This window comes from Dipteris shenzhenensis, chromosome 32 (genome assembly GCF_047967505.1).
Source record: "Dipteris shenzhenensis isolate YYH24624 ecotype China chromosome 32, Dip_SZ_1.0, whole genome shotgun sequence".
NCBI lineage: Eukaryota > Viridiplantae > Streptophyta > Polypodiopsida > Gleicheniales > Dipteridaceae > Dipteris > Dipteris shenzhenensis.
Genome location: NC_141627.1, coordinates 8,056,661 through 8,068,686, shown reverse-complemented (window position 1 = coordinate 8,068,686; position 12,026 = coordinate 8,056,661). Strand labels below are relative to the sequence as shown.

General features: G+C 41.9%; 1 protein-coding gene across 1 annotated transcript; it reads left to right on the top strand.

Annotated features, from left to right (window-relative positions):
• The first annotated feature begins 3,425 nt into the window (after positions 1 to 3,425).
• Positions 3,426 to 4,506, top strand: LOC147880256 (aspartyl protease 25-like). The gene is made up of 2 exons (XM_087370390.1): positions 3,426 to 3,538; positions 3,687 to 4,506. The coding sequence occupies exons 1-2, from the start codon at positions 3,426 to 3,428 to the stop codon at positions 4,168 to 4,170; spliced, it is 597 nt and encodes a 198-aa protein (XP_087226516.1). The 3' UTR covers positions 4,171 to 4,506.
• Positions 4,507 to 12,026: the final 7,520 nt, after the last annotated feature.

Sequence of the window (12,026 nt, the reverse complement as noted above, 5' to 3'; positions counted from 1 at the left end):
TTTGTTAGAGGTTGCATTCCAGCTATGATGCAATATATGATGAATCCCACAATGGTACCAAAAGGAGATCCACTTGTAGTGCTGCTTTTTGCTAGTACTCTAAACGATTGAAATACCATCATGGATGGTTTACCTTGGCTTTTGGAAAAAATTTATAGAAATAAAATTGTAAAAACTTCATTTCTTTGATTATTGCATATTTAGAGGACATTACAATTCTACTTGCTTCAAATGGTAGCATTAGCAACAACACACAATTCATAGATGATTTTTAACCTTTAAAAGATTGGGTGGATGATGTTGTGGAAGATCCAAACATGCAAAAAAATTGACCTGAAAAAAAAACGGATGGATGATGATGTGGAAGATCCACATATGCAAAAGTGGAAGATGATGATGTTGAACACTACTATGGATCAACCAAAGGGTGACCAAAAGTTGCTTTCAAGCCTCACAAGGAAAGATGTACATAAAGACCAATTTGTGCTAGTGCGGCCACATGAGAAGATCTATTCAGTTTGGTTAAGGCTATGCACTTTTTGATGTTGAACAAGACAAAGCTTCAATCCAATATTGGGCCCCAATAGTCAAAGGTAATGTTCCTAATGTACAAATTTAAGATATAAGGATTGTGATCCAGAACATTGGAAGCCACCAATACTGGTAATAGTACGGAGTCAGAGAACAAGATGGCATCCAAATTTGTTAAGGGGCATGAAACTTCCAAAGTAATGGATGTCATTATGGGGTGACACTCACAAAGAGGTTTAATTAGTTGATGAATAGAAGTGTTGTAATAGGTCTTCTATAACCTACCATTTTTCCAAGCAGGATTATATTGTAAATGTAAAAACTTATTGCAAATGTAACCTAAGTTGCCATCATTGGTCAAAATTGCAAGTTTGGATTTGATACTTACAAATGTGGAAGGAGGGGCCAATAGAACAACACATGCCACCCACTACTCCTCATAGAAAAAGCATGGGGCACCAACTCCCTTTAGTAAGAAAACTTATCAAAATCTTGAGTATGAGATGAATTTAATAATATGCCATGAGTAAAAATTATTCAAATTGACATGGTTGTGTTTTACACTAAAAGATCTTCAAATATGTCTTTACACCTTGAAATTTGGGTAACACATGAAAAGGTTACATTAACTTGAAAGGAGATGGGTTTTCATATTTTAGTGTATCTTTTGTTTTGCCCCCCCTCATCCAAAAGACACCCCCCCTTGGGCCTCACATAATATGAAAAATATGTACAAATCTTAAAATCTTGCATATTTTTTAAGGTGTATACCTTATATTTTGTGGGAGGGGGGACATGAAATTTTCATATTTTTCCCTTGCATTTTTGAAAATTTTAAAGGAAATCCATGCATATTATGTATGGACCTTGCCCCCCCATACCCTAGATTTTGGACGAGGGTAGTAACATATTACATATTGAGTTGGCGCCCCAAGAGAAAAAGATGATGTCTTTCTCCATTTTTTGGCTTAACACTTGCTTAATAGTGGGTGTGATGTAACCTAAGCATTGGCTCCCAAAATCTTAGTGAACATTAAAAATAAAAATTAGCCCCTATTACTATCATGGATGATATGACACCTTCGGATTTGTAATTAGAAATCATGAAAGCCATGTCCCCCATGGATTATTACTAGCCCTCCAGTAGTATACCTGCCGTATATATAAGATGGAGACAATCACACACAAAAACATATGCCCCTTTTCCTATATGAGGTACTCGTGCATCTGCCCGCCACCTTTTCTTCTACATGTCATAGCCATGGCTCCTCCCTCTCTTCTTCCTCGCCATCACCCTTCTCTCTTTTTGCTTCTGTGTACTTGCCATCATGTGATCTAAACATGGTAGTGGCTCTAATGCTCCCCTAATGTGACTTAAAAGCATGGTGTTGGCCCTCATGCCACTGACAACTTTCTTATATTGAAACATGACATCATGTGACCTAAGCCTTAGCTCTCATAGTATTTTATGTAATAATTCTTCCCCCATTTTAAAAGTTATCCCTCCATAATACCCGCCCACAATACCCCACAAAGAGAATGATGCCGTCATGTGACCTAAACCTTAGCTCTCGATAATTCTTCCCCATGGACTGCTAAGTTTAACCTCCACGAGTAAATGGACCCATCTACAAGATAGACTCTCCTCTCTCTCTCTTCGCCATGTGGAGCCCTCCTTTGCCTAGAACCGAACTCTCCTCTAAGTGCCACGTGGAGCGTTCTCTATTAGAAAATAATAATAATAAATAATACCCACACTCGAGCCTCCTACCCTATATAAAAGAGAGAGGAGGGAGAAAAAAAGCATGTGAGAATCCCATGAAATTCTTCATCATCCACTTTTTTCTCCCCCCTTTCTCTCTTCTTCATCCCTTCAATCCTCCACTTTTTTCTCTCTTCTTCATCCCTTCAATCCTCCACTTTTTTCTCCCCCCTTTCTCTCTCTCTCTCTCTCTCTCTCTCTCTCTCTCTCTCTCTCTCTTCGTCTTCTTCTCCTTCTCTCTCTCCCCCATCTTCTTCTCCTTCTCTCTCTTCCCCTCTCACTTCCCTTTTCCGCTCACCATCTAAATAATTCTTCCCCCATTTTAAAAGTTAGCCCTCCATAATACCCACCCACAACACCCAAGCTCGAGTTTTCGATGTAAAAATGCTTCCCCTCCTTTAACCTCCATAAAATCCGATATATAAGAGAGACGAGAGAGACTCACGGAACACGCCTTCCTTTCTTCTTCTGCAACCATAGCCATCGATGGCTGCTCCTCTCCTCTCCTCTTCATCAACTTCCTTTCTTCTTCTGCAACCATAGCCCTCCTCCCCTTGTGCTCCTCCTCCTCCTTCCTGCGCTTCCCCGTCTTCTCCTCCTCCTCCTCCTCCTCCTCCTCCCCCCTCCGCTCCCCCTCCCTCCTCCCCTCCTCCTTCGCCCCCGACTCCCCCCTCCATCACTTCATCTCCTCCGGTCTCGCGCTTCGCAAATGCCTTCGCCCTCGCCGCTCCCACCGCCCTTCTCCTATCTTGGGTCATGTCTCCTACCTTGACAATTCTGGCGGCGAAGTCTACCTCTCTGCCCTCATCGGCTACCCCCCCAAGAACTCATCTTCACCCTCGACACTGGTAGCAAGCTCTGTTGGATCGACAGCTCGCCTAGTTGCAAACCGTGTGACCTCTGTGGCCCGCTCTTTCGCCCCACCCACTCCTCCTCCTACAAGCGAGTGTCGTGCACGTCCCCCCTCTGCTTGCACAGCTTAGGCTTCACTGGGGGACAGTGCAGCAATGACTCGGCTAAGTCTTGCTCGTTTGAGCTGCAATACGTAGACCGCTCGCATGAAGTTGGCTACCTGTCTGCCGACGTTTTGCACATTGGCAAGCTTGCCAAGCCCTTCGTTATTGGGTGTGCCATGGTCGAGGTGGAATCTGCACCCTTGCCCACTTCCAGCCTCTTGGGTCTCAATCTAGGTCCCTTCTCATTCGCCTCCCAGCTACTGGCCGGCAGCAGCTACTCATCGAAGAAGTTTGCATACTGTCTTCCTGATCGCCTGACCAACTTGAATACTTCCGGAGTCATTCTATTTGGTGACTATAAACTTCCCACAAAATTGGCATACATGCCTTTGGTCCCTCCCTTCTCTCCACTACTACCTCGATCTTTAAGAAAACAGTCTCGAGAAGGAACTTCTGAATATTCCGGCTTCCGCTTTTCGGTCCGATGCTTTTGCTAGGGGAGGCACTATTCTCGACTCGGGTACAGTTTACACTCAATTGGCGGATTCTGCTTACACACCCCTTGTCCAAGCTATGTTGAAGGCTACTGCTCATCTGCATCCCTTCTCTTCTAAGGAGGCAGGAGATGTATGCTACAGGATCCCTGTCACTGCACGTGTTCTCCCGAATGTGCCAAGCATCACCTTCCATTTTGCGGGTGGCATCGACCTCGAGCTGGGGGCTGATAGCATCTTGTACGTGGATTTAGTGGAGGGGAGAAACATGGTGCTATGTGCAGCTTTCGCTAGGGTTATCGATAACCCCACTGTGAACATAATCAGGAACTACCAGCAGCAAAATTATTGGATTGAGTACGACCTTTCATCCTCGCGGGTTGGATTTGCGCCGACAGCGAACTGTGCCATGAATTCGAATCTGTGACAACTAGATGCAAAATGTTAGCAAGGACATAATAGATATGAAACGTGGCTGGAACCGACTTCACGAGTGCCATCTATTTGCAATAATATTAAAGAATTGTCATATTGTCGAGCAGAGAGAGCGAAGTGATTACAAGCTCGAGAAGAGCTATCTACCATTCGCGAGTCTGGCATTTGCCCACAATAACATAAGGCTAGTTGTGTCTCCATGGTCTCTTGGTTAAGGCTTGCTAGAGGGTCCTTAGTTGTGTCTTCATGGCTGCTATTACCTCATGTTATATTGCATGGCTTCTATTACCTCATGTTATATTGCATGTGAAAAGTTAATAGGGTTGTATAAGACGTGGCATGCATTCGGGATTCATTGTTTTAACCAGGGTTAACTTTTAACTCTCCCATATTTCTAGAGACCACTAAATGATCAATACTTTGGCATCATTTCTAATGCAGAATCATCCTTTTTGGAAAACTCTTATTAAGCCCAATTATTGCCATTTAAGAAGCTTTCTCAAGAAAAATCCCCATACCTTATTAAAACTTATCAAAAATTGAGTTGTATCTTTACCATCATGTTCAACACACAATAGTCAAAACAATTTCTACCATAGAAGCTTTATCACATGAGATGTTTTGAGTACACATGGGAAATCCTTATAACATGTTTTAATAGGTAGAGAGAGATATTCCTAGTATAACATAAGCCTTATCACATGCTTTATGTAGAGATAGAAAATCCTTAGAACATGTTTTAGGCAGAGATATTTTTTTCTTTTTGCATAGTTGATTAATGTCCTTACCTCATGTTTTGGGTAATTAAGACAATACTTAGAATCTTTGTACAATCTCGGAACTCCAAAACGTCAGATGCCCCTAGAACATCAACTTTCCTACCCCCTAGAGGACTGTGATGAGAAGTAACATGGTCAAGACTAAACAAAGTTCCCCACTGTTTTGCAGTCAATGACAAGCTTGAACTGATGGATGTCTCAAAAGCACACGACATCTATGCCGAGAAAACATGCAACGATGGTACTAAAGACTATATGAATGGGGCTACTTTGGAATGTCTATGGTGTGCTCTCCATCAACTCAACATTAAGAATTTGTAAGCAGTGTAATACCACCCTTACTAAAGTTTACAAGGAAAAGGTTAACCTTCCCATGGAGCGTCTCTATACGGAGCACAATACGTTACATGAATGTGGACTTTTCTTATTGTTTATGGGCAAGGGGTCCATTCGGGAAATGTAAGTATACTATGAGAGTTCAAAATGAGGGGTATTTTAATTCTCAAGACTTACAAAAATATATTTAAAGCAGGGGTAATTTTATACACTATCTTTAAATAAAAGATAGGGTGTGTTTATTCTCAGATCCAAATTAAAAGTTATTTTTTTAATATTATCTGATCTAGGATGATGTGTAACTGCAGTCACAATTTGTTAATGGGTAGCTCAAAGTTTCAATGTGCTAACTAGCCCTCTCAATCATATTAAGTAGATATTGGTGTTGGATTCAGCGAGACACACACACACACATAGAGAGAGAGAGGACTCAATTAGTATGTTTTAAGCTATGCTTGGAGATAGTGGCAATTTAATAACCTAATGTCAAGCTCTGCAAAGCGAATAAAGTGTGTTTGAAAGAACATTTGAATGTGGAATGGGCTTAAGGACAATTCTAGTATAGGATGTTATTGCAAGCTTCTACTACATTGGTCTCAAGCATGTACAATTCGAATCTCCAAAAGTTCTCCCACTTGTGTACTGTGACGCCAAAAATTGATATTTTTAACTTGGCATTGATATTGTTTTTCTCTATGTTTGATAAGGGTTTGAGTATCAAGTGATAGCCTAGCGGCTCTCACTTATTTCTATTTTCTATGATATTGTATGGGATTGAGAGGATGAGTGGAATGGCTCATTGTAAATACCATAGGTATGAATTATAAATACCTTGGTATGGGGTGAGAGTTATTTGTGTATGGGATATTATGAGTTTTTTAGAAAATAGGAAGAGTGAGTCATATAAAGAGGTGGGCTCATGTCCATGTGTTCCAATAATATAAGAGAGGCCACATGCCAAGCATGTGAAAGGCATGTGAAGGAGTGTGAAGTCAAGAGGAATCCCTCTCGAACTCCTATGTGGAATAAGGTGGATGTGGACATGTGGAAAAGAGAGGGTACCTATGGGGTCCATGTGGGGAGACTCTTGACTTTCTCAATATTTTAAGAGTCTTGAGCATCTTTTGATGGGACACAAGGCAAGAGTAGCCAAAAAGGACATGGATGGTGACATACGTGCTTATGTGATTGATGGGGAAAGGAATCTACAGGCAGCAATTGTAAATGGGTGAAGGAGGGTAACAAAATCTCTACAAAAGGAGCCCTCCTCTCCCTTGTTCATCAATCTCTTCCACCATTAGGTCTCATGTTGCTGTAGCTCTAGTCTCCCCAAGCCTCTTCCATGAGCCTTCTCTCCCTCTTGTAGATATTCTCTTACGTAGACTCTTGAGTCCATCTCTCTCTAGTTTATTCTCTCTCAATGAGTAGTCTTGGAGCTTCCGCTCACTCTTGTATGTATGAAACCTCTTCTTCTCCCTTGTGTTTGTAGTGTTGGAGTGGATTCTCACTCTATTTGTAACGAAGGTCACTTCAGGTTCTCTCTCTCTTGAGTGTCTCTTCCCTTTTCTTTCTTTCAAAGCCTTAAAAGTTCTTTCTATTTGGCTGCTCACTGTGCACACATGGTCCATCTGTTTCCCGAGCCACCATGCAAACTTCTTCCCCTTTTCTAGACGAAATCTATGAGGGGTGGATCGTTGATGAAGGTGGAGTCTTGAGGGAGCATCCTGCTCAGGCGAAATTAGCCTGGGTGGAGGGTAGTTTTCATGACAGTTTGACCCCCTGTTAGTGTTTTGCTCATAACTTTCTGCTCGGTAGTCCGATTGTAATGAAATTTATATCAGCGCGAAGCTCTCTTCAAGACGCATGTTTCTACATGATCAGATCTTGAATCAGATACTATTGCAAAAAGTTATGAGTCTCTGTGTTTGACAGTCTGTTTTCATGATAGTTTTTACCCCTGTCTAGTAAACTGTCCATAACTTTTTGGCCGCTTCTCTGTTTCTTACGAAACATATATCAGCGCGAAGCTCTCTTTAATATCATGTCTCTATGTACTTAGATCTTGAATCAGATACTACTGCAAAATGTTATGAGTCTCTATGTTTGACAGTCTGTTTTCATGACAGTTTTTACCCCCTTCTAGTAAACTGTCCATATCTCTTCAACCGTCTATCTGTTTTCAATGAAGCCCATCTCAAGGCGCATCTCTTTGTGTGCTTGAATCTCTGATATCATGTCTCTACTGAAAGTTATAGGCCTTTATGTCTAATGATAGTTTGTAGAGTGTTTTGAGCTAAGTGTAAAGGTGTCTATGAAGGAGGTGCAATGTTTCCTCGGAATCTACCCATCCGACCTAATCAGCCCCTTCAAACTCCTCGATGTATATCAGTTCATGTCATGTTGAGCCGCAAGATCTTCTTTCAACAACGTATCGCTCTTCTCTTTGGCGCAGACCGACTCGCCGAGATATGGCCTCTGCTGATCCTTTCCTTCTCCCTATGCTTGATTACAACATCACTTGGGATGTTACCATCTTCATTCTCATCTGAGGGAGGAAAGTATGGTGTGGTATCTTGGCATAAAAGCTTCTTTCTAATGTCCCATTCTCAATGATAAATATCTTTGGCAGTCAATTCGAAAGCAGCAAGAAGTGAAGAGGTGCATGAAGTTTATTACCCCCAACTTCATGTCACATCTCTTTTGGTGGAGACGCCGGGTACGTTTGGTAATGGATTCATCCCACCTTACTAAACGGTCTCGGGTGTACTTGATTGCATGTTATGCCTAGAAGAGGCATGTGTTTTGATGAGATAAAGAAGATGCTTGGAAGAACTCCGTTAGAAGAGATTGCAACTCGTTTAAGAGAACTTGAAGATTGTGAAGGTGATGCTCAAGCTATTCGCATAGTCACCATGATCATATCCTTTATGTTTGCACTGTTGAATATGTTGGTGAATCGACAATGCCGGCAGCAGGCACAATGATGGATTGGGGATTGTTCCATGCACTAGTAGCTTGGTGTGAAGAAGAGTTGAGTCTTTGGGTAGTTTTCGACTATAACAATGGAGTGGTGATTCTTAATGCTTTCAACTTCTTTTGCTATGCAAATGATGAAGAGTACAATATCTTGAAGCCTTTATGTGCACTTCCTATTGTGAGAAGGGTGATTCTAGAATGCATGTATATACAATGTTTTCATGGTGCTAGTTGGTCACTTATTTTTGAAGATTTTGTTGAGGATCACATTGTGGAGGGTTTTCAACAAGTGGTTATGCATAATAAGTTGGTCTTGGTATACTAAGGCTCTGTCGGATCTTGTTCGGATCTTATTTGGGATATTATTTGGATCTTGGTATTTGTGTTTCATCATGGTGAAGATTCCAGTGTTTCGAGGGACCCAAGGGGAAGAACCAGAGTCTTATCTTCGGGATTTTGTTCGAGGATGCTGGCTTTTTGGCTGGTCCATGAAGGATCGGGCGGAGATTTTTCCTGATTTTCTTGAAGGTGTAGCCTTGAGTTGGCATGAGACCTTGCCGGACTCTACCAAGGAGGACTGGGACCAAGTGGTGGCAGCAATGAAGCAGAGATTTGGGGCAGTGGAGTCGCCAAATGCTTTGATGTTGTAGTTGGACCGGTTCTATCAAGGAGAGGGTGAGTTGGTCTCTGCATTGGCAATCCGATATGAAACTTTATGGACAAAGTATGAAAGGGTAGCTTTGTGAGCTGTGGCATCTGCATCATCGGCCCCTCAAAGTCTCTCAGGGATGGAGCACTTAAAGATGAGCAAATTTGTTATGGCTTTGAAGCCTCGTCTTCGCTCAAAAGTAATGAGTAAAGATCCAACAACATACGTGAAGGCACTTCGCATTGCAACCAAGAAAGAAGCTTCTCTAAAGATCGAATCCTCTTTTGTGTCTTCAACAGCTTCAACTTCTAAGGTGGAGGTAATGGGCACTCCTCACGTACCAAAGTCCTCTGAGTTAGATCATAATATCTCCCAATTGATGGCAGAGTTTGCTGATTTGAAATTGCATTTGGTTAATGCACGACAACCTAGAGCACCAAAGAGTGAAGATAGGCCTCGAGATAGGAGTGGGGTCACTTGCTATGAATGTAATGAAAAAGGTCACTATCGCCCCGAGTGTCCTAGATGAGAAAGAAAGAAGAAAAACAAGTATCCTTGTTAGAAGCTTCTTCAGGGGATGAGGAAAGAGAGGTAATGATGGCTAAACGAGGGCGTGGTAAAGCAAAAGAAGAAGAAGAAAGCAAGGAAGAAGTAGATGAGGAACATCAGGAAGAGGAACACCATAGTAAGAAAAAGAAGGCATCTAGAAGGAGAATTAGCCAGTCATACTTTCCTTTAGGACAAGGAATTGGAAGCTATGACTTGTTGTCCGACCTTAAAGAAAAGGAAGCTCATATCACCTTTGGTCAATTACTTGCTTTGTCTCCAAAACTACGGAAGGAATGGGGAGAACTAGCAAGCACAAGAGTGTCAAAGAAGAAAAAGAAGAAAAGTGCCATTCCTGTTGTTCAAAAGGTAGATATAGATGTTGGTGATGATGTACCTGACAAAATATGAAGAGGGGAGAGGAGAAGAGTGGAGATGAGGAGAGAGGGCACAGCTAGAGAGCACACCACAAATGAGTAACTGTACACTAGATTTAGTTGAAAAAATAGAATATATACAAACCCTTTTAGGGTTAGGGTTAGGGGATCTAACCCTTTCCTTTATAGCACTCTATAAGGTTAGTGCTATGCACATATGATCACGTGATGGTGCTATGCACACATGATCACATGATGTTGAGCGTGAACTCTCAACACCTTCCCTCAAGATCAACATCATGAAGTAGGCCTTCCCTCAAGATGATGATTCTGGGGAATCGAAGAAGGACTGAGCATTACATTCCATCACACCCCTTTAATGGGAATGTCCTTCCTCTGCATCAAACCAAGAGCTAGTCGGTGTTTCTCGAATAGCTCTTTACCGAGTGGTTTGGTAAAGATGTCTGCAACATTTTCTTTGCTATCACAATGCTGCAGTGTGATGTCACCAAGTAACACTCTTTCTCTGATGAAGTGCTCTCTGACATCAATGTGCTTTGTCCTGGAGTGATATACTGGATTTTTGGCCAATTCTTGAGCCGATTGATTATCACAGTATATTGTTGTTGGCTTTGACTCATCAAAGTAATCTGTTTCTGACAATAGTCTTCTGAGCCATATAGCCTCACATGCACCTGTAGTGAGTGCTCTATATTCTGCTTCAGTCAAAGACAAAGAAACAGTTGGCTGTTTGTTTGACAACCATGATATAGCACCTTGACCAAGGAAAAATGCATATCCCTGTGTCGATCTCCTGGTCTCATGATCTCCAGCATAGTCACTGTCACAGTATCCATGCAACCATGGATGACTTCCTCTGTATTCTATCCCAAATTGTCTTGTACCTCTGATGTATCTCAAGACTCTTTTGGCTGCATTCCAGTGAGACTGTTTTGGATTTGCCATAAACTGTGCTAGTGAGCTTACTGCATAACAAATATCTGGCCGTGTGATTGTCAGATATATAAGAGATCCAATGAGTTGCCGGTAGTATCTGTCATTGACTGTAGGCTTTTCTGAATCTTTAGTAAGTTTCAAACTCTGTTCCATGGGAGTGGCTGCAATCTTGCAATCTGCCATATGAAACTTCTTCAGGAGACTGTCAACATACTTGAGCTGACTCATGAATGTGCTATCTGAATCTCTCTAGAACTCAATTCCAAGACAATAGTGCATAAGTCCAAGATCTTTCATGTCGAACTCTGCAGATAAGTCTTGTTTTAATTTTCTGATGAAGCTATCCTTGCTTCCTGTCACAATCAGATCATCTACGTACAAAAGTGCAATAGTAATATCTTCCCCTTGAACTTTGTAGTAGAGAGTATGATCTGCATTGGACTTCATGTATCCCAGATCAGCAAAATACTTGTCAATTCTGCTGTACCAACTTCTGGGTGCTTGCTTTAAGCCATAGAGACTTTTCTTGAGATGGCAAACCTTGTTCTCCTTTCCAGGTTCAACATAACCGGCTGGTTGTTGCATGTAGACTTCCTCGTCTAGATAACCATTGAGAAATGCATTCTTGACATCTAGCTGATACACATTCCATTTACTGAGTGTTGCTAGTGATATCAAGAACCGTATGGAATCCATCTTTGCTACTGGAGCATAAGTCTCATCATAATCTTGGCCATATTGTTGTGCAAATCCTTTTGCAACTAATCTGGCTTTGTATCTCTGAATACTGCCATCTGGATTGTACTTCACTTTGTATACCCATTTGTTGGCTATGGCCTTCTTTCCTGGTGGAAGGTCGCATAATTCCCAAGTGTTATTTTTATACAAAGCATCCATTTCTTCATTCATAGCAGTTTGCCATTCTGGCTTGTCTACTGCGTCTTCGAAGTACACTGGCTCTTCTGTAGCCATGATGGTAGTCATAAGAGCATAGTTGGTGGTTTCCACCTGAATTGCTTTGCCTTTCTGAGCATATGTCAATCTGGCTGGTGGTCTGCTTTCCCTAGTAGACCGTCTGAGCTGCTGTGGCGCTGCTTGGGGTGATGCTGGCAATTCTTGCTCTTCTTCATCAACCTGTTCTGTAGATGATTGTGAAGTCGATGCTTCTATCTCCTGTGTAGGTGAGGTTTTCCATTCTGATTCCTCATCGACGATTACATCTCTGGAG